Below are 22,358 nucleotides of genomic sequence, written 5' to 3'. Positions count from 1 at the left end.
AATTTACGGAGACAGAAAGTGGATTGAAGGTTACCAGGGGCTTGGGTGGGAGGAGAATGGAGAGTTACTGCTTAATAGGTACAGAGTTTCTATTTGGGGTGATGAAAAAGTTTTGGAAATAATGACAATGTTTGTACCACATTATGAATGTAATTAATGCCACTGAATAGTACACTTAAAAAATGGTAAAAATAGTAATGTTCATGTTATATGTATATATTTTACCACAATAAAAAATTGCAGTAAAAAACAATTCTTTCATTCATACTTGTTTTTTTCCCACAAAACAAATCCAGATGACTTCTTTAGAGTATGTTCACTCTCAGCATTTATTAATTTTGAGAATGTTATAAAAAGAGCTATTCACTGGTTGTTTTGACAAGAGGTCTTTAAAATTCTAGGGGAGCTATCCTGATATCCCTTTAGCAGCTGCAGTCCTTTTAAATTGTCCAATTTGTTCCTTTTAGTGTTTTTGTATGTTTCGTATCAGCTTCTGAAAAGTGTATCAAATTCCATTATTATCTTTGAGCAGTATACATCTGTCATAACTATAAATAGTCTGCAAAACAAACAGTGAATTGAACTGAAATTTAACAATTCAGCTTTGGCTAACTGTATTATAATTAGAGTAATGATAATGCACACAGCAATCACAGAGAATAGTTATGGTAATTACCTTCAGGAAAAGTACTTGGCAACAGATATAAAAGAATATAGTAAGCAACCTAGATTTAAAGGCACATCATTAATATCGTTTTTTTTACTTTATTTTTTCACTAGTTTTCTAAGTACAATACTTAGCCTATGCCATTTAATGACTTAAGTGAAGAAAATATAGGAAATTGATCATTACTGATTCACTAAATTTTATACTACTGATTTAAAAACTGTGAAAAAAAGCAAGAATGGGTATAATATTTGGAGTTAGAAGACTAATTCAGGCTTTCCTGCTTAATAATTTAGATAAGTTATTTAACCTCATGCCTTTGTTTCTTCATCTGTTCTAATTGTACTTATTTTAATAAGACAGTTGTGTGGGTCATATTTATGAGATAATAAATATATTTGAAAATGCTTCATAAACTATAACACATGATACAAATATTAATTTTTATTCTAGAATTTCTTGTAAGAACACTTCAAGAATTAACTTCTTAGAAACCTGCCATTAACTTCATGACATGCTAAGACAGATAATACGAACCATTGGTATTTAGTAATACTTTATAATGTGTTATCAATTTCTGAATTTCAAAAGGACCTTGGAGTGACCTGGTTCATCAGATTTGACATCTAGGCAGGCATGGTTCAGTGGTTCAAATAAGAAAGTCAGACTGCTGGGTGATAAATTCCATAGTTAACCAAGGATTGCAGGCTTCTGCTGTGTATTTATTTATTAAGCCTATAAACTTCCACTGGAACACGAGTCTAGAAGAGCTGGAGAGAGCCTGTCAGGCAGGACTGAGACTACATCCTATAACCTAAGTAACCTGTAACTAAATCTGTAATCCCTAGCAATAATTAACATATCTAAAAATCATTTCCCCTAAACCATGATGCCAAAGACTTTTGCTTTTTCCATCTTTTTCTCGTTATTTCACCTACTTTAATTTTGTTATGTTTTCTTCTTTATGTTTTCTTTTCCTGCTCATTTATTAATCCTTAGATCTACAACATATCCAGAAATATATGTTTGAGACCAAAGTGCAAAATTTAAAAATGCCCTACATGTTATTTTAATGACTTTTACAAGTGTCATGCTGCTAAGTACCATTTGTGTCCTTTGATCACTTCATACATTCTCTCTGAGTAAACTCCGTTAGGGCTCAAATACATTTTTATAAATCCCAATTTTATAACTCCCAAAGTTATACCCCCAACTTATCTCTCTCTGGATTTCCACATGTTTGTTATATCCATTTAGCTATGCAGCTAGTCCCTCAAATTCAGCATGCCCAAGATTCACACTCCTTCCACTTTAAGCCATTTCCCCCTCTAGTATTCCCAATTTCAGTGAAGAGCACCACTGTTCACTCCTTTGCCCCAGCAAGAAATCTAGACATCATCCATGATTTCTCTTTCTCCATTCTTTCAGTAAACACCTGATAGATACCAAACCAAAAGAGTGTGGTAGAGTCAAGAAAAATTAGATTATTTTAAGATGTTAATAATAAGAGCTAGTTTCAGTTGAAGGGTAGAAGTTGATGAACCAAGAGGGGGATTCCTGGAAAGGAAGCGGAAGTGGTTAGTGTCCAGAGCTAGATGGAGTGTATAGAGTAGAGAAGGAACATTTCTTCCTCTTTAACAGGCAAAGGGATTAGATAAATTGATAGATGGGGGTATAGAAAGTTGAAAGATACATTTTTGGGGTGAATGATCTGTATTTTTTTATGTGAATTTGAAGGCTTGGTTGTCTGCTGAGAGTAAGGAAGAAGGTAGAGCTGTAGAGGTCTTTTGAAGAAGAGATTTCAAAAATCTGCTTTAGGCTAAAAATAGAACTACCATACGACCCAGCAGCCCCACTACTGGGCATATACCCTGAGAAAACCATAATTCAAAAAGAGTCATGTACCAAAATGTTCATTGCAGCTCTATTTACAATAGCCAGGACATGGAAGCAACCTAAATGTCCATCATCGGATGAATGGATAAAGAAGATGTGGCACATATATACAATGGAATATTACTCAGCCATAAAAAGAAATGAAATGGAGGTATTTGTAGTGAGGTGGATGGAGTTAGAGTCTGTCATACAGAGTGAAGTAAGTCAGAAAGAGAAAAACAAATACAGTATGCTAACACATATATATGGAATCTAAGGGGAAAAAAAAAAAAAAGGTCATGAAGAACCTAGTGGCAAGACGGGAATAAAGACACAGACCTACTAGAGAATGGGCTTGAGGATATGGGGAGGGGGAAGGGTAAGATGTGACAAAGTGAGAGAGCGGCATGGACATATATACACTACCAAACGTAAAATAGATAGCTAGTGGGAAGCAGCTGCATAGCACAGGGAGATCAGCTCGGTGCTTTGTGACCACCTAGAGGGGTGGGATAGGGAGGGTGGGAGGGAGGGAGATGCAAGAGGGAAGAGATATGGGAACATATGTGTATGTATAACTGATTCACTTTGTTATAAAGCAGAAACTAACACACCATTGTAAAGCAATTATACTCCAATAAAGATGTTAAAAAAAAAATCTGCTTTAGGGAATGGGAAAGAGCACTAATCAAGGGGTCATAGAAAAGTCGACAAGCAATGCTGAGGTTCTCATTGGTGGTGAAAATTGTGAATTTGGGGATAACAGTAGAGTAGACTGACAGATGGGCTGATGTTTTACTGGTTGCGTGCAATAGGTGAACAGTGGAGCAAGGATCCTGAATGGTTGGACAAGAGGATCACCTGTTGCTTCCTTTCCTAACCAGCCTAGACTGCATAGGATCCAAAATAGTGTGAGAATACGCGAGTACGTTTAGTCTTCTGTGTTACCTGTCCTACAAATCCCAATACTTGTATCAATGTAGCCATGTACCTTTCGCATTCATCTACAGAGTCAGCTGAGCATTGCTGATGAAAATCATCAGTAATACAGGGGAAAGTCATTATAAATTTATAATTTCCAATTCTAACTGGATCACCAGTACCCCTCCCAACTCTAACTTTGATCAGTTTACTTTCTTATTCTTTACTCTCCTTAAGTCTTCTGTATAAACCTCCTATCCATCCTCATCTCTCTTTTGACTGTTGCTTTATTTTCAATTTCCTGGGCAGTTTTAGTTTAGGTATGTCTTTAGTAAAAAGTATTTATATAGATTAATAAAATAAACTTTAAAAAATTCCTGTGTGACAGTCTCAGTTTATTTTAAAAGATGAGTTTAATTTAATTTGTTGATGTTACTGATAGGTTTGGGCTGATTCCAAATATCCTTTTTATTTTGTTTACTTGCTTTTGTAAAAACAGTTTTATTAAGGTAAAATTGACATAAACTGTACATAATAAAGTATACAATTTGATAAGCTTTAAAATAAGTATACACTTATGAAAACCATCACCACAATCAAAATAATGAACATATCACCCCAAAAGATTTCCTCATACCCCTTTATGATATTTTCCTCACTCCCTTTCTCACTCCTTCCTCGAGCAAGCACTGATCTGCTTTCTATCATTACAGATAGGTTTGTATTTTCTACAACTTTATATAAATGCAATCCTTTATATGTACTTTTTATTTTTGTCTGGCTTCTTTCACTCAGCATTATTATTTTGAGATTCATCCATGTTGTGTATATCCGTAGTTCCGAGTACAGTTCCACTTTGTTTATCCATTCACCTGTTGATGGACATCTGGGTTATTTTCACTTTGGGGCTGTTACAAATAAAGTGCTTTGAACATTCACACACAAGCCTTCGAGTGGACATGTGTTCTTCTTTCTCATGAGTAAATATCCAAGAATGGAATGTTTGTATCGTATGGTAGGTGTGTATATTTATCTTTTTAAGAAACTGCCAAGTTGCTTTCCAAAGTGGATGTACCATTTTACATTCCCATCAATAGTGTTCTTCCACATAATCACCAATACATGAAAAAGACTACTAAATATGTGAGATACCACATCCAGGAGAAAAAGATACCCTAGAAAATTGGATACATATTTGAAGAGAGTGATTATGGTATACTCCTACTGGACTGAATTTGAAGTATGTTGGAAATACGGCTGTCACTATAATGTTTAAATTATTGGTCTTAATATAGTCATTGTAATTAAAAAACATTATTTTTTATCCTCTGTCTTCTCTTTCTTCCACCTCCATCCTTCTCTTTTCTCTTTTGTTGCAGATCATACATCAGTTGGCGGACTAGGAGACAGTTTTTATGAGTACTTACTAAAAGCATGGTTGATGTCAGATAAAACAGATCATGAGGCCAGAAAAATGTATGATGATGCTATTGAGGTAATTATTATCAGAACATTTACCTACTTAACATATCGAATATATAATGTATTTGATAGAAATTGATGAGCATCTGTACATATTATATACATTCCTTAGAGTTTGTTAGTATTTTAATAAAATAGTCATATATTAAGTTTTTCTTTATTGTGGCACTTTAAAGAAATTGTTGAGGAATTTAGTGTAACATATTTATGTATGAAAATTTATCTTAATTACTTGTAGCTATTTTCTACAGAGACTGGAAAAGCTAACTTCACATACTTTTCCGTAAACATTTCTTTTTTGAAATGACCCATTAAACCTACATATTGAGAGCCTTATGGGTAAATAATAAGGACAAAACACTTTTATAGTACTTTTTACGTGCCAGGAACTGTTCTGACCCCTTTTACATATATGAAATCATTTAATCTTCTCTACAATTTTACACATGAGAACCTTAAGGTGCAGAGAGGTTAAGTAACTTGCTAAAGGTTGCATAGCTTAGTTAGTGATGGAGCCTGGAACTCGAGTCTAGATCCAAAGCCTATGCTCTTAACCACTATTCTGTATTGTTTTATATTTATGTAACCCCGTATCACAGTGTAAAAATTTAAAATTGGAACAAGTTTCATTCTTGGAAACACTTTAATGTGATACCTCCAAGTGGAAACTGTGAAATAGAAAAGTGATTTAATCACTTTGTAAATTATTTGCTTTCTGATCTAGTATAAATCCCTATCCCTTTAATAATTTAATCACTTTTAAAAATTGTGTATTTTGTATGTAACACCATTTCTGACTCTAGTCAATGATCCATACTCAAAGTTACAGTTGTTTTGTCTTTAAGTTAAACCAAGGATCTTACTACCCATTTATATCCTTACTTTTTGAGGAACTAATCCCTATAGTTGTTTATAAAAATGCACAGGAGTTGAACTAATATGTGGCATTATAGTGCCCATTGTAGGCATTCAATAAATGTTTCTTGAAGGAGTGTGTTGACTAAGAAGTTGAACTAAATGGATGTGTAATCAGGAATCTCCACTTTAGTATGTGACTTCTAAAATTCTTTATGAAGACCTATATTTTGAAAAGTTGGAGAATTTTATTCTGTTATTAAACTTTAAACCTAGAAATTTTTATGATGCAAGAAAAGTCATTATCTAGGAAGAATGTAATATTTTTAGAATTGCAATGTTGAAAATAGCCACCCTTAGTCATTCCCACTAGTCTGTGGGTTCCTTGAAGACAGACTAATTTGTTTATTATTGTCTAGCATGACCTGAAACAATAGGTATTCAATAAGTATTTGATAAATGAATGACTGTATTTACTATTTTTATTTTTGAGAAAGTGTGACATGTCATATACCATGTAATCATTTTTTCTTCATAGTTTGCTGCTTTCTTGTAATATTTTGAATCTAAAACCATTTTCTCTTATTTTGCATAATGTTTCCTAAAGGAAAAAGAGCATGATATTTGTCATTGCTTTTTTAAAAATTTATTTATTTTTTCTTATTAGTTATCTATTTTATACATATTAGTGTATATATATCAATCCCAATCTCCCAATTCATCCCACCCCCACCCCCCCGCTTTCCCCCCTTGGTGTCCATACGTTTGTTCTCTACATCTGTGTCTCTATTTCTGCCTTGCAAACCGGTTCATCTGTACTGTCATTGCTTTTTAAATCATATATACTTTGAAAAGCATGATACCTGTTTTGAAAGTTAATCTCATAAATTAAAATTATTTTCCATGAATCATCTGCTATATGTTATGTGTCCTAAAAACCTTTCTATATTTGTTTTCTGTGTCCTGTTTTTATTAGTTCTTAAGTCTAAAATGAGCACCTACTACGTGTGTTTAAATAACCAGTTGGCTAACTTTCATTTTGAGACATGTGTGCAGTTTTTGCAATGTTAATTATCTTCGATGAGTGTTAATTCTGTTAGGAGACAGAGTATATACAAATTGTAAAATAAATGACATGTGGTATGCACAGAAGAGATAGGAATGATTATGAATTTTAAGATCCATTCTAGTTTGAGATAAGTCATTTTTTAAATTTGTCTTTCTGAACTAATATATTTAAATTATTTCATCCCCATCTTACCTTCCTCTACACTTATGGCTACCCATATTCCTGCTTCCTACATCTTAGCTTTCTTTTTAAAAATTATGTAGTTATGGGTTTTATATTTAGTCTTTATTTAAAATAATGAAGAAAAATTATACCTTTTTAAAGGTCCTTTTGGAGCAAGAAATTAATGCCACTATTTATGAGGATTTGTTTAACACTTTTTAATAGAAGAGCAATAATATTACTCTTAACTGCCATTCAAAAATTTTTATATAAGTTGAACTCTTAGACATTTGCCTTAATTTTACTGAGAGAAGGGAGCCATACAAGAAATTTCAGGGGTCTTCAAGTGAATTGTTGGTAAAAAGTTTACCCACATGTTAGATGCCGGGAGGTCCACAAAGATGAAAAACATTGTCCCTTTACTCAAAAAACTAATGTTTTCATTTGTGCTTCATAGTACTATGGTTAAAATAAAACAACAATAAACATTTATAATCCAATGGTAGTCCCTTATTATTTTGCTTATCAGCTACCCCTTCTTCCTCTAATAGGTCGAATACAATTATCAAAGAGTACCATTTATTTATAAAATGACTTATTAATTGAACAGTTGTTGAATGCATACTACACTTATAGGGTTTGTGGAGTGTAAGGTGATGAATAAGGCATAGTCCTTGTGTTTCTATAGAACAAACATTATTGTGATAAAGAATATAGAATAGGGCTTCCCTGGTGGCGCAGTGGTTGGGAACCTGCCTGCCAATGCAGGGGACACGGGTTCGAGCCCTGGTCTGGGAAGATCCCACGTGCCGCGGAGCGACTAAGCCCGTGAGCCACAACTGAGCCTGCGCGTCTGGAGCCTGTGCTCCGCAACGGGAGAGGCCGCGACGGTGAGAGGCCCGCGCACCGCGATGAAGAGTGGCCCCATGAAGAGTGGCCCCCGCTCGCCGCAACTGGAGAAAGCCCTCGCACAGAAACGAAGACCCAACACAGCCAAAAAATAAATAAATAAATAAAATAAATATAAATAAATAAATAAATTAAAAAAAAAAAAAAAAGAATATAGAATAAATTTTTCAAAAGCTGATTGTTATTGAGCTTGTCAGAAAACATCCCACAATAAAAATGAGTTGAGTCTTATTACGTTTTATTGTCAGAAAAGTATAGTATTTAATTATGTATAATAATTTCTACCAAAGAGAACTGGATTAATGCAATTCCTTATACATTTACAAAGAAGTGCCTCTAAAGGTAGAGAATTATTCTTTAGCCCCTCTCAGCAAAGTCTAAGAACATGGTCCAAAGGAACAAAGCTCTTAACTTTTTCATTTTTAAAATGAAATGTGATTGTTGGACTCTACTTCATGTTATATTCAGGTTTAATGTAAAATATTTATCTTTCCGTTCCCACTGCTTTAAGGAAAGTTGACATTTCAGAAGAAGTAAAATTGACATTGTCCCATGGCCTCTCTTAACCCTGGCACAGCATCCAAAACAAATGCCTAAGTCTGTGAAGTAAGGGACTAAGGAGTTAAGTTTGAACTTTCAACTGTTTTTCTAAGTTTTATAACATATAATGTATCTCACCTAATATGCCTTTTAAAAACACTTTGACAAGATGTATAGTTACATGAAAAAGAAACCATTTTAACTGATTATCAAAATCACATTTTTCGATTAACTTGGGTGTTTTCTTCCTATTCATTTTTTGTTGTATGAAATAGAAAATAAACTGGTAGAGCCTCTGGGTTATAACTTGTCATCCTGACCTCAATTGACTGATTATTATGAATTTCATTTAGAGCAAGAAGAAAAAACCTGTAATATGGGTAGTGTTGTGTTGAAAGGTAATCTTGAGACCAGTTTCCTCTCTCCCACCTTGTCTCATTATAGTTGTGATTTGGATATTTGTTCAAGATTATGTGTAACTTGATTGCTCACTCCCAAACTTAATTATTGTAAATTAAGTCTTCCAGTTTGGGAAAGTTACAGCTTTGTAGAATTTCATATTACCAAGGTTTTGTGTGAGAAGGATGTAGTAAGTTTGAATACTAACACTTTTCCTCTAAAATTTTGAATATCTACTCTTTCTTATAGGCTATAGAAAAACATCTTATTAGGAAGTCTCGTGGAGGTCTTACCTTTATTGGAGAATGGAAGAACGGGCACTTGGAAAAGAAGATGGGGCATTTGGCCTGCTTTGCTGGGGGAATGTTTGTACTAGGAGCAGATGGTTCCAGAATGGATCAAGCTGGACATTATTTAGAGCTAGGAGCGGAAATTGCACGTACATGTCATGAGTCATATGACAGAACTGGTGAGAATATTAATAATGCTAATTACTTAGTGTAAAATAACTTCTAAGATAAAAATATGCCCAGGAATTAGAAGGGAAATATATAGGCAGTTTTCACTTCGAAATAATTTATTCTAACACAGTAAATCATTTTCTTAAAAACTTGAATTTTAATTCTGAAAATTATGTTCCTGCATCTTTTTAAAAATTATTATTCTGAATTCTGTTTTTGTTAATAAAGATTTTGAAGAAGTTGTTTTAAAGATAATAGGTAGGGCTTTTAGGGATGTATGGGCTAACGTTGTTTATTTTAATATAGAAGAATCCATTTCATCCATTTATTTCCGCTTCTGTAAAATCAGTTGCTTAAAAGAATACAGAGTTGATTTAGGTTACATGCCTTGCCTATAAAGTTATTAGTTATATTGAGTGTATAATTGGTATCTAGATAACCAGTAGTTTGTCTCTTGGTCAGTTCACCAATAATTTGAAGTTGTTTGTGCCTTTAAAACGAACCTCTTATGTTGCTTTAGGCAAATATGTGATATTTCTGGGCTTCAGTGTCCTTACCTAAAAAAATGAGACGATTCTCAGTTCTACAGGTGACAAAAATTGGTTCCTGGGGGCAAAAAATATCTTTAAATATAAAGCATACACACACACACACACACACACACACATACATATAGTCATAGATAGATAAACAGTATATATTTGTTAATAATATTTCATGGAAGGAGAAGGCAATTAGGTTTAAATAAAAGCCTGGAGAATAGGGTTGAGAAACACTGGACTAGGTCTTCCAAGTTTTTCTCTGGCTTTAAAACTGTATTTTTTAAAAATTATTATTATTATTGTTATTTTAGTTATTTTTGACTGCATTGGGTCTTCGTTGCTGCGCTTGGGCTTTCTCTAGTTGTGGCGAGCGGGGGCTACTCTGCGTTGCGGTGCACGGGCTTCTCATTGTGGTGGCTTCCCTTGTAGCAGAGCACGGGCTTTAGGCGCGCAGGCTTCAGTAGTTGTGGCACACGGGCTTAGTTGCTCCGCGGCATGTGGGATCTTCCCGGACCAGGGCTTGAACCTGTGTCCCCTGCATTGGCAGGCGGATTCTTAACTACTGCTCCACCAGGGAAGTACCAAAAATGTATGTTTCTATATGAAATAATGGAAAATGAGTTCCCTGAAAAACTAAAAACTAGGAATTTCTGATTGTGATTTCAGAAGTTGAATTGTTGCTTTAGTTAAATAACTGAATTTATGTTTTAGGGTTAATTTATCATTAGGTACCATGAAACAAATATGGTTGGCTTAAAATTTATCCTAGTTCATAAATCTGTCAAGTTATTTTTATATAATAAAGAATTGAATTTGTGGTGAAATTGACCCTTCAGTTCTCTCAGTAACTAAATCAAGGATTCCATTTCATGACAAAATATAACTAAGTCAAAGGGACATTGAAGCAGATGTTATTTTGTGGTGGTTTAAGTTAGTATATAATACATCTAAAGTCTGTTATCTGAGTTACAAATAGAAGTTAAAATATATTGTCATGTTGTTGATATAGAATATCAAATATATACTTAAAATAAAGCTGAAATTAGTAAAACATTGAGGACCAGAATGGATATTAAGTGTTTGTACTAGGACCCATGATAATAAGACTTGTTGTTATGCAGATTTTGACCACAAATCAAGTAAAGATCTAAAATAGTAGCATTTCATGCAACAGACATATTAAAATATGGTATATTATGGTTATTATATTAATCATTCACTCCATTAAACATGGAGCACATATTATGTGCCAGGCGTTATGCTGGATTCTTACAGGTTGAAGTGTGAACAAGATATCTTCCCTACCTTTGAGAAATTCATAGAATACCAGAGTTACGAATGGATTCCCTATATTTCTGACTTTCACATTTCATAATGCTGATATGAAACACTGATATTATGAAAAGAACATGTGAACTAGGATGCAGAAATCCCATGTTTCACTATTTATTATCTATGAGCTTTAGGCCAATCATTTAGCCTTCCTAAAGCCTCAGTTGCTCCATCTGCAAAAATTGGGGTAATAATACCTACGCTGTCTTCCTCAGAATGTTGTGAGTACAAATGAAAAATTTAAAAATGCAGTCTATGGTTGTTGCTGTCATGCTTGTTCTGACGTCATTTTCACATTGCCAGTCAATGAACCTGTGACCCTCTTTGCCATGGTATGCCCCAAAAGATTACTATTTGATTTGTATCCTATATTTTCACATCTTTCACTGTTTTTACTTATCTTTAATCTCACCTTAGATCCTTTAATTAAGAAGTGCAATTCTAGTTTTGCTTACTTCCCTACCATTACATCTTCTGCTGTATTTTCTTATAGCTATGCTATAATTTTTGGCTACCTTGTTTAAAAATATATTCACTTCTTAGCAGTTATTTGGGCTAAATTCATACAATAATTACTGCCTTGGGATTTCACTTCAGTTTGTTGAAATTATAATTAACATTATTTCAAAATCTGGTATTCTTCATATATGCCACTTACTGATAAACATGGCCTGCTGCTTAATACTTAGCTGGGTTTGTAGGAAATGTTGCTGAATCTTTTCAAGAGACTGAGCAGTAACTTAGTGGTAGTTAAAACATTATTATATCTACATGGGAAGCTAGATTGATACATTGTTTTAGTTTATTCTGAGGTAAAATGCAAAAGTAATGTCAAACCAGATCTTAGACTTCCAAAATATAGTACCTTCTTGATCTGGGTTTCTAGATTAAAAAAAAAAAAATTGCTGGACATCATTAAAATAATGACTATTATATAACTTAATTTATTTCATATTGAAATTGGATAACACCTTTCTTAGACTATGTGCTATCACATTTTGGGGGGAAATTTAATCTGTTTAGATACATATAACATGTCCAATGGACAAAACATCCATTGAACATGGAGTAATGGACATATTTTAAGAGTTTCTACAACTATTTTTTCCTTAAGAGAAGTTAATAGGAGGGAAGGATACAGGAAAATAGTTTAAAAGTTTTTCCCTTACTATTAGCCCATTCAGACTGTATTCAGATTGCCTGTCCCAGAATATTCCTCATGCTTTTTAGCTTTTGTTGAATTTCTTTTGTTGACTTAAGTGTACTTATTTTTCCATCTTTACAGATTCTACCTATCTTGGAGGACTCATGAATTTTTCTTTTCCCATGACTTTACAAACTAATCTGTGCCTTCTTTAAAATTATCTTTTATTTTCTTACAACTGACTTTTATCACATTTGATATTTTACTTCAGTTTTTTTCTCTGTGCATGTCTCTTTCCTTTACCTACATTATATGATTTTTGCATCCTCTAGAGTTCTTTTTACCTAGACAATAAATTATGTATGATTTTGACTCAATTTTTACTTGTTGGATTAGTTATTTTCCTTTTAGAAATGATATATCAAATGTAAGTGGGAAATGTAAGACAGGGAGTAGAAATTAAGTGCAAGGTAGAATGTTATGAAATTATTTTTTTACCGCATTGCATAGACAAAAGAGCACCTAAGAAATAATGCCCTCAGAAACATGAAGGCAATGATTTGACAAAAATAATGGATGTGGTATGTATATATGAGGCTTGTGTGTTTGTTACTCACCAGCTCCTCACAGAACAAATATGTTATCTTGCTGGTATGTTTTATTTGTGAAGTTATGAATGACTGATCAGTGAAATAAAATTTTTAGTAAGAAATCTAAAATATTAGTTCCATGCAGCCAATTTCTACTTCAATTCAGGTGATAATATCATTATAATTACAGAAGTTATTATCTAATTTAAAGTTAGCCTTAAGAGTAACATTTGAAAACTGTATGATCAATTAACACTCATAGTCTTTGAGAAAAGAAAAACAAGAAATCCAGACAGAATGACTTATCTTACTATTTATTGGATTACCATCATCTCAGTGCTTATGATGTTTGACTTTTATTATTTTTAAAACGTTTATTAAATGACAAATAATATTTGATTGTATGCCAGACCTTGTCAATAAGCTGAGTAGAAGTTTTCTTACAAAACATTGATAATTTCTTAGTTAGTCCTAACCTCAAATCCCATTGAGGAGGTGGTCAGAGCTGTGTGAGCACACATAAAGTTTAGCATGTAATTTCAGAGGCTTCTTTGGCACAACATTAATCTCCCTCTTCCAAAGCCTACCGTAGAGTTCATGATCCTCAGGTTAAAAACCCCTGCTTTAAGTTCTGCTTTAGTTCTCCAAGACAGCAGTAAACAAACTGTGGGTATTAACTCTTCTGGATCACACGCCTTGCTTTTAATAGAGCTGTCTACCATCACTATAGTGTTTTTTTGTTTTTTTTGTTTTTATTTATTTATTTTTGGCTGTGTGGGGTCTTCATTGCTGCACGCGGGCTTTCTCTAGTTGCGGCGAGCGGGGGCCACTCCCCGTTGCGGTGCACGGGCCTCTCACTGTGGTGGCCTCTCCTGCTGTGGAGCACGGGCTCTAGGCGTGAGAGCTTCAGTAGTTGTGGCTCACGGGCTCAGTAGTTGTGGCTCATGGGCTCTAGAGCGCAGGCTCAACAGTTGTGGCGCACACGCTGAGTTGCTCCGTGGCATGTGGGATCTTCCTGGACCAGGGCTCGAACCCGTGTCCCCTGCATCGGCAGGCGGACTCCCAACCACTGCGCCACCAGAGAAGCCCACTATAGTGTTTTTGATTTTGTGTTTTTCTTGGGGCTGGGGAGTGGTACGAAATGCTTTATTTTCACCTCCTTTGAATTGTGATTATTTGGAGTTTATGGCGTCACCCTTGTAATGCTAAAATTTGGCTGCTGCAACACATGTCATGCCAACAACTATGGCATGATTTTGTTTATGGTATAGTTCTTGCGCTCCCTTTTCTGACAAAATATAAAATTGTCCAGCATTTCTTGAAAGAGGCGAGAGACTTTGAAGCTATTTGCCACTGGTACAAACTAGTAAAAAGAAAGAAAGATGGCAGCTGAGAGCGGTAATTGTGTGTGACTCCAGCACCCCAGTGGAGGATGGTTTTATATTGCCAGGTGTAGGGTGCTGGGTGTGATTAGAAAGAGGTTCTTAAAAAGCCTTTCATGTAGTGCTGTATTCCAGCCTGAATGGAAGTCATATCATTTAAGGAGCATTATGTAATGTTGAAATCTATGTGTTATGGCCATGTTTTTAAAATTTTAAAATTTTAATTTAACTATAGTTGATATACAATATTGTGCTAGTTTCAGGTGTTTATTCAAACTGATAAATAGGCAATTTACTGATGAAATTTTTAGTGGTTGGCGTTTTGAACCTCTTCCTAGCTGTATATATAGAAACTATAGGCAAAGAGAGATGATTTTTAAAACTGGTTTAAGTTTTAAAAATGTATTGTTTCTTACTGTGGTATGCTTTAAAAGGTTAGGGACTAACTAAATCTAATTCAAAATCTGAGCTCTAAAATGTTTTCTTATATGTATGTGTTATATCAAAAGGACTTTTAAATTGTCTTGACTTTTTAAAAAATAATTGTGCACAATACCATTACCTGTCTCATTTGATTTTGGACCAAAACAGAATATGTAATGTGTTTATGTATAGCTTGGCATTTGTTTCCAAAGGATTACTAGACTTTTGTCAGTTTAGTTAGATATAGCAGTATGTTGATGTACATTATTTATGAGAAATATTTCACGTCAGAATAATAGGAATATTTATAAGAAAATCAAATGCGGATCTTTTAAAATCACTGATTTTGCAAAACAGCAACAATAAAAATAAGACAAACAACAAAACAACTTTACTTCATGCTGCATTCTTTCAGGGGGAGGAAAAAACTCTGGCAAACAAACACAAATGGTTTATTGTGTTCATTTATTTCTTTTGTCATGTTACAGCATTAAAGCTAGGTCCTGAATCATTCAAGTTTGATGGTGCAGTAGAGGCTGTGGCAGTTCGGCAGGCTGAAAAGTATTACATCCTACGTCCAGAAGTAATTGAAACCTATTGGTACCTGTGGCGATTCACTCACGACCCAAGATATAGGGAATGGGGCTGGGAAGCAGCACTGGTAAATAAGCCAATATTTCATTTTATGTGCAAGAGTGTTCACTTAAGCCTCCTGTAGTGCCATTGTATCCTCATCCATGTTGCCTCATGTTCAGTAATTATAGGGCTGCTTTCATTTTTTTGATGGAAAAACTGTTAGTTTCTTAAGCAGTAGAAATAAACCTTAAAATCCAGTTTAGTTCTCTATTAGAACTATTTTCCTCCTAGTATTCACTCATTATTCTTACTGAATAACTAAAGGAGTCATTTAAATGGCAGTTTTTCACTATGATTATAAAATTTCTACACTTGCCTATTAATGCTTAACCTCTGGGGGAAAAATAAAATCATTGTGAAATTGCCCAGATTCACAACCTGGGTAGATTAACCCCCATTCACTTCAGCTTGTGTTCAGAGTATTTCCTTAGTGGCACCATAAGAAGGACTAGTGAATTGTTAAAAATTTTCTACATTGAAAGACAAAAAAACCCCAACACACTCTCTCTCTTTCTCTCTCCATATATATATATATATATATATATATATATATACACACACACACGCACACACACGTGTGTGTGTGCGTGTGTGTGTGTGTGTATTTGAAATGAGGAATTTTTAATGGTTAGTAAGTAAAGTAAGCAAATTGTTTACTCATAAAATGCTAGCCTTTCAGAGAATTCCATTGTCATCAGTACCTGGGAGGAAGAGAAATCATTAGAGTTTTCATGAAAGTATAGCTTATCACTGGGAGTGGAGGTGTTTTATTCTCTAAGACATACTAATTATGATAAATAGTACTAATTATGATGGATATTCATATTCAAATTGTTTAGCTTAAACTTGCAATCTAGATAGAATGAGGACATTCTAGGTGAGGTAAGTAGTGTTAGTAAATTGCTCAGACAAGAATGTGCAAGATGTGTTTTAGGGCAGAATATAGACCAATTTATGTAAAAAGGTTTCACAGGGTCAACTCCAGAGAGAGAAGTTTGGAGCCATTATGTAGATGGCCTTACATGCCAGATCAAGGCATGAATACTTTACTCAGTGCTTCAGGAATAACACACACATACTTAGTTTTCTCAGTTACTATATAAGTGTTTCTCATTTGGCACGTGGGGATTAAAAGTCCTTTGCCTATCTAAAAAGCCCCTCAGATCTTCTTTTTCTTCACCATCTCCTACCCACCAAAGCTCCCTAACTTTAAGAATCCATTATGGGACTACTAAAGGTTTTTGAAAGGGGAAGGAACTACTGAAGACTTTTTAGTGGGGAGTAACAAAACAAAAGGATCTGATTATAATCTGCAAATTGGTGGGTCTTGGAGACCACTGCGATAATCTAGGAATAATGTGATAAAGACGAACTAAGGTGAGGACACTTATGTGTCATTTGTCATTCAGACATAGATGGTCCTTATGGAGTTTAACAATAAGAGAATATTAATGGAAACAAGGCAGTTATGAATACAGAGCAGGAACAGATGAAGCATTTATTGATGCTACTTTTCTCTGACTACCTGGGTCCAAAATTGGAAACACAGCTGCTAGTGAAACTCTCTGTGCAGGAGGGTCCTGCTGCAGTTGAGAGACAGACAAAATGTTGGCACAGTGGTTTGGGAATAGGACACACACACATACACACACACACACACTTCTGTTGTGTAGCAATGGCTTTTACTAACGCTTACATATATCAGGCAATATTTTATATAGGGGAAATAGGTAAAGTAATTCTGCAATGAATATGACTTGAATGTCCACTAATATTTAATGCTTCTTATTTAGAGGAATATGGGAGATGTATCTGAATCATGTGGGGCAGGGAGGTGAGGGGTGGTGGCAGAAATGCATCTTCTCATTGAGAAACACTAAAGGATAATTTATCCTTTTCCTAAGGTTCTTTTTTTTCCTGTGCACCTTCTTAAAGGTTTGACAAGCTCAAACTTTAACCCATATCTGTCCATATTTGAATTACAGAGTTAAAATTTTGCTTCTATAGCCTATATGGACACACACAAACTCTGAAGAACAAGAACTGAAATAATTATACTTAAAATTCAAGTTTCAAAAGTATGATGTGATGAGAAGGGGGTGCCGTGTGGAGACAAAAGAGAAGAACTCACATCTTAAATAGAATTTTCCTTCTTGCCCACCACTGGCTCCCACGTTGGGTTTAAAGAAAGAAAAGGGAAGACAAGCTGGGACAGAATAGTGGTATCTCATGTCTTCTGTAGCTTTAACTATTCCAATTTACATCTTCAAATTTCCAAACTTGAATATGTTATGCATGAAAACGTGCCTTTGAGAAATGTCTCTAAATGGCTTAAAGATTAGTCATGCCTCCCTGATACTTTCACAGTATCCTTAAACCGCTCTGATGTTCTGCAGTGGTAAAGATGCATGATCATTGTGAAGAATATGTGTTTAAAAATGTATTCATGTAAATTGATACAGCCACTGTGGAGAACAGTATGGAGGTACCTTAAAAAACTAAAAATAGAACTACCATATGACCCAGCAATCCCACTACTGAGCATATACCCTGAGAAAACCATAATTCAAAAAGAGACATGTACCACAATGTTCATTGCAGCACTGTTTACAATAGCCAGGACATGGAAGCAGCCTAAGTGTCCATTGACAGATGAATGGATAAAGAAGATGTGGCACATATATACAATGGAATATTACTCAGCCATAAAACGAAACGAAACTGAGTTATTTGTAGTAAGGTGGATGGACCTAGAGTCTGTCACACAGAGTGAAGTAAGTCAGAAAGAGAAAAACAAATACCGTATGCTAACACATATACATGGAATCTAAAAAAAAAAAAAAAAAGGTTCTGAAGAACCTAAGGGCAAGACAGGAATAAAGACACAGACGTAGAGAATGGACTTGAGGACACGGGGAGGGGGATGGATAAGCTGGGACGAAGTGAGAGAGTGGCATGGACATATATACACTACCAAATGTAAAATAGATAGCTAGTGGGAAGCAGCCACATAGCACAGGGATATCAGCTCGATGCTTTGTGACCACCTGGAGGGGTGGGATAGGGAGGGTGGGAGGGAGATGCAAGAGGGAGGGGATATGGGATGTAGGCATACATATAGCTGATTCACTTTGTTATAAAGCAGAAACTGACAGACCATTGTAAATCAATTATACTCCAATAAAGATGTAAAAAAAAAAATGTTTAAAATACTTAGAGAAAAATACCAAACCCTTTGGTAAGGAGACTTTAAAAACCAAGCTGTAATCAAAATGGAACTATATAAAAATTAACAATTTGATTAAATAAACACTTTTAGTGTTAATTAGCTTTTCATTAGAAAGGAGGAAGACCAGACAAGTAAAATCTTATTCTGAAACTGTCAAATTCTCATAGAGATCTCTGTAAACTTTTGACTATGGTTCCTTAACTTGCCCTTCAAAGTTTGAAATTCTATGGAATTGACTCTTTTGTCTCATCTCTTTCACAGGCTATTGAAAAGTATTGCCGAGTCAATGGTGGATTTTCTGGGGTGAAGGATGTATATTCCTCTACTCCTACGCATGATGATGTACAGCAGAGCTTCTTTCTTGCTGAAACATTAAAGTAAGTAGATGCCTTAAAAATTTTTTTTTAATTGTGGGCGGGTTTTGCTCTGTGGTCACTACATGATGAATTATGACTATGTGATGTTACACTAAATTTTATTACAAAAATCTTTTTATGTAATTGAGTCTTCAATTTTTAGCTACATCTCATGAAGGCATTTTGTCAAATAAGAGTACCTTTATTTTGTATTTAGCTCTTTACTATGCATTAGAATCACCTAGAAGACTTCTTAAAATACAGATTACTGGGCCATACCCAGTTTCTGATTCAGTAGGTCTAGGGTGGACCCTAAGAATTTACATTTCTGACAAACTCCCAGGCAGTACGGATGATGCTGGTCCTGGGATCACACCTCAACTCCCTGTTCTAGCTAATGAAATCTGTTAGGAACAATCGTAGAGTTTTGATGGTTACTAGAGGGTGTATGACCATAGCCACTCATCCTCCCAATGAGGTTTCCTGTAAAGGTATCTGTATAAAGGGAATAATTGAAAAGAAAAAAGACAGCTTTATTATTTGGGCTTATACTCAAAATCCCAGGCAGAATTTTATAATCTTTCCTGGAAGAAGGTGGAGACCTTAAATATGTCTACTTCCCAAAAACCCTGCAAAGTAAGGTCCTTAATACCTTCTTTTAAATTTCACATTTCTATTTCCAGTCAGTCTCTACCTGAATGCCTCATAAAGTGTCACTACATTTGTTCCAAAAAATGTTATTTCCAGACATTGTTCAGGTTATTTGAGGATATATCAGTAGGCAAAAGGGACAAAAATTCTCAGTCTCTTGGACTTTACATTCTAGTATACTTCTAGCTTACATTCTGGTGTATTATGGTTTAAATGTACATGCCTCAAACTACGTTTCTTATCCTAAATGGCAATCTTACTCCAATTTTTCTTTTATTATCCCTGATATTTTTATTTTCCTATCTTTTCAGCTTGTACGTTATGGTTATTTCTTTTTTTCTCATTCTAATATATCACTTTCTTGTTATATCGTTTCTTTATTTTGCCCCCTCGTTTCCGTATCTGTAGTTGACCCTAGACCAAAGCCTTATTTTGCTGAGATGGTTTAGTCAGTTCCCTACCTCCAGTCATTTCTTATATTTGTTTATCCTGTGTGATTAGGCTTGAGACTGTACGAGATAGTTGAAAGAGCACTGGACCGGAAGATAAAACCGCAGGAGCTTTAGTTATACACTTGCTACAACGTAGCTGAATGAACATGTCAAAATAAAACTTCCTTGCTTTCAGTTTTCATAGCTGTCAACTGTGGAATTTGACCCAAATTATGTAAGCTCTCTCTCTTTTTAAAATTTTTTTTACTGTTTTTTAAGCCCAGAAAAATCGTAAGAATAGTACAGTGATTGTATCTTTCACCTAGATTTACCTTTTGTTAATTTTTGCTGCATTCCCGTACCCCCATGTATATGTATACATAGACACAGTTCTACTTGTTTGCTTATTTATTTATTTGCTTTATAAGTTGAGAGTTACCAGCATTCTGTTATTTACCCGGGAGTTTTTAGGAAAAGGGCATAATCTTACACAATCACAATACAGTTATCACGCTTGTGAAACTTAACATTCATACAGCACTGCTGCTTAGTATGTAGTCCATTTTCAAATTTCTCAACTGTTCTAATAATATACTTTATAACTTATAACCCCAACCCAGGGTCCAATAAAGGATCAATTGTTGCATTTGCTTGTCATGTTTCTTTAGTCTACTTTAACCTAGAACAAAGTTTCCTTATTCTTCTTTTGTCTTTTATGACATTGACATTAAGTATTCAGGCTACTTGTTTTGAAGAATGTTCCTCAATTTAGATATTTGTGATTATTTCCTTATGATCAGATTTAGGTTAAACATTTTTGGCATGAATATTATATAGATGATGTGACCTCATTTCATCTCATAAAGAGGCACATGATAACGGTTTAACTCATTATTGATGATTTTAAATTTGATCATAAGGTTAGATTTGATTCTAAGGTCATGTAAAGAATCTTTTTTCTTTTTGTAATAAGTGATCTGTGGAGTGATAACTTTGAGACTGTGTGAATATCCTTTTTCCAACAGTCTTTCTCACTCAGTGTTATTAGCATCTTTCCTGAGCATCTTGCCTGAAATGAATATTACTACAGTAGTGGTAAAATGCTGATTTTGAGGCCTCCTCTAGTCTTAGAAATTACTTGATTTTCGACATTCATATACCATTTTCTTCATGTCACTCTTCTCCTGCTCAAAAGCTCCAATGGTTCATTCATCTCTAGCTTCATTTCTCACTTCTTTTCTTTATATATTCTATCCTTAAACCAAGTTAATCTATCTGTTTATATATCTATCTATCTATAATTTGTTCCTTTGCATTTCATTGTCTATTTCATATTTCTTTGGCTCTGGCAGGAATGTCTTTATTCTTTCTATCAGTTAATGCCCCTCTCTAAATAAAGTTCAGATCTTACCTCTTGCAGGTTGGCTTTCATAATTAATTCTCAAATGCCTCCTCAGTACAGACCTTGAGCACTTTAGCACATGGGGTAGGGCTGCAAATACATATGTGCCATGCTGCTTTTCCCCTTGCAGTATATGGGATATCACCAGTTGACCTTGGTACTTTTACCTGCCAAGTTCAAGTTCAGGAAGAATCCTTCTCAATGCAGTACTCTAGGTAACCAGTTATATATATACACACACACAAATACATTTGGATCAATAAAAGTAGAAAAAGTCAAAGGAGGAATCATACAGGTATTTATAACAAAACCTAGGCTACGAAAATTATCACAGTTGAGCACTACATTCATTTCACCTCAGCTCAATTGTTGCATCTTTATTTGAAGGTCTGATAAACTGAGAAAAGTGTACATGTTGAGGATACATTTCAGTCAGTTTTTCTTGAGTTCATATATGTCAGGTATTAAATGGCTAAGAAAAATCACAGGTTAGTTGGAAACATAGTCTTCTCAATGAATTTATTATTAAAAGAAAAGAGAAATACATAAAATTAAGACCAAGTTTACCACCATGGTGTGTCTGCTTTCACTGGTATCAGAATCTCCAGGGCAGAAGTTGTTTTGCGTGTGTGCACCTGTCTGTGTATCTTGCTTGTGTGCTTTTTCCCCCTTCCTATTGTAAAATTCAAAATTTGAATATAATGGCAAAATTCTGGAAAACTATATATATAAGAATATGTCAAGACTTTTATATAGTGAAAGCTATGGAAAAAGATGTACATGGATGTTTATTGAAGTTATAAAAATAAAGAGTTACTATATGTTCAATATTAGTTGAAAGGTTAAATAAATTATGACACATCCACAACGGGTATTATGGAACCAATAGCAATTATAGAC

General features: G+C 34.5%; 1 protein-coding gene across 6 annotated transcripts in view; it reads left to right on the top strand.

Moving 5' to 3' along the window:
• The window catches only part of MAN1A2 (mannosidase alpha class 1A member 2), a 193,353-nt gene that overhangs the window by 112,599 nt on the left and 58,396 nt on the right, over positions 1–22,358 (top strand). For 5 of the 6 annotated variants that reach the window (XR_009700363.1, XM_061183625.1, XM_061183624.1 and 2 more), the window contains exons 9-12: positions 4,843–4,958; positions 9,129–9,348; positions 15,242–15,414; positions 18,880–18,995. Coding sequence is in view for 5 of the 6 variants with exons in the window: in XM_061183625.1 (XP_061039608.1) it covers positions 4,843–4,958; positions 9,129–9,348; positions 15,242–15,414; positions 18,880–18,995 (625 nt within the window). In the remaining variant the exon portion in view is untranslated. Of the gene's footprint in view, positions 1–4,842; positions 4,959–9,128; positions 9,349–15,241; positions 15,415–18,879; positions 18,996–20,126; positions 20,243–22,358 lie in introns of those variants that run through there. The other variant, XM_061183627.1, reaches the window with a different exon arrangement.

Source organism: Eubalaena glacialis, chromosome 3, assembly GCF_028564815.1.
Source record: "Eubalaena glacialis isolate mEubGla1 chromosome 3, mEubGla1.1.hap2.+ XY, whole genome shotgun sequence".
In the NCBI taxonomy this organism is placed as follows: domain Eukaryota; kingdom Metazoa; phylum Chordata; class Mammalia; order Artiodactyla; family Balaenidae; genus Eubalaena; species Eubalaena glacialis.
The sequence above is the reverse complement of the archived record's forward strand: the minus strand, read 5'-3'. Positions and strand labels throughout refer to the sequence as shown.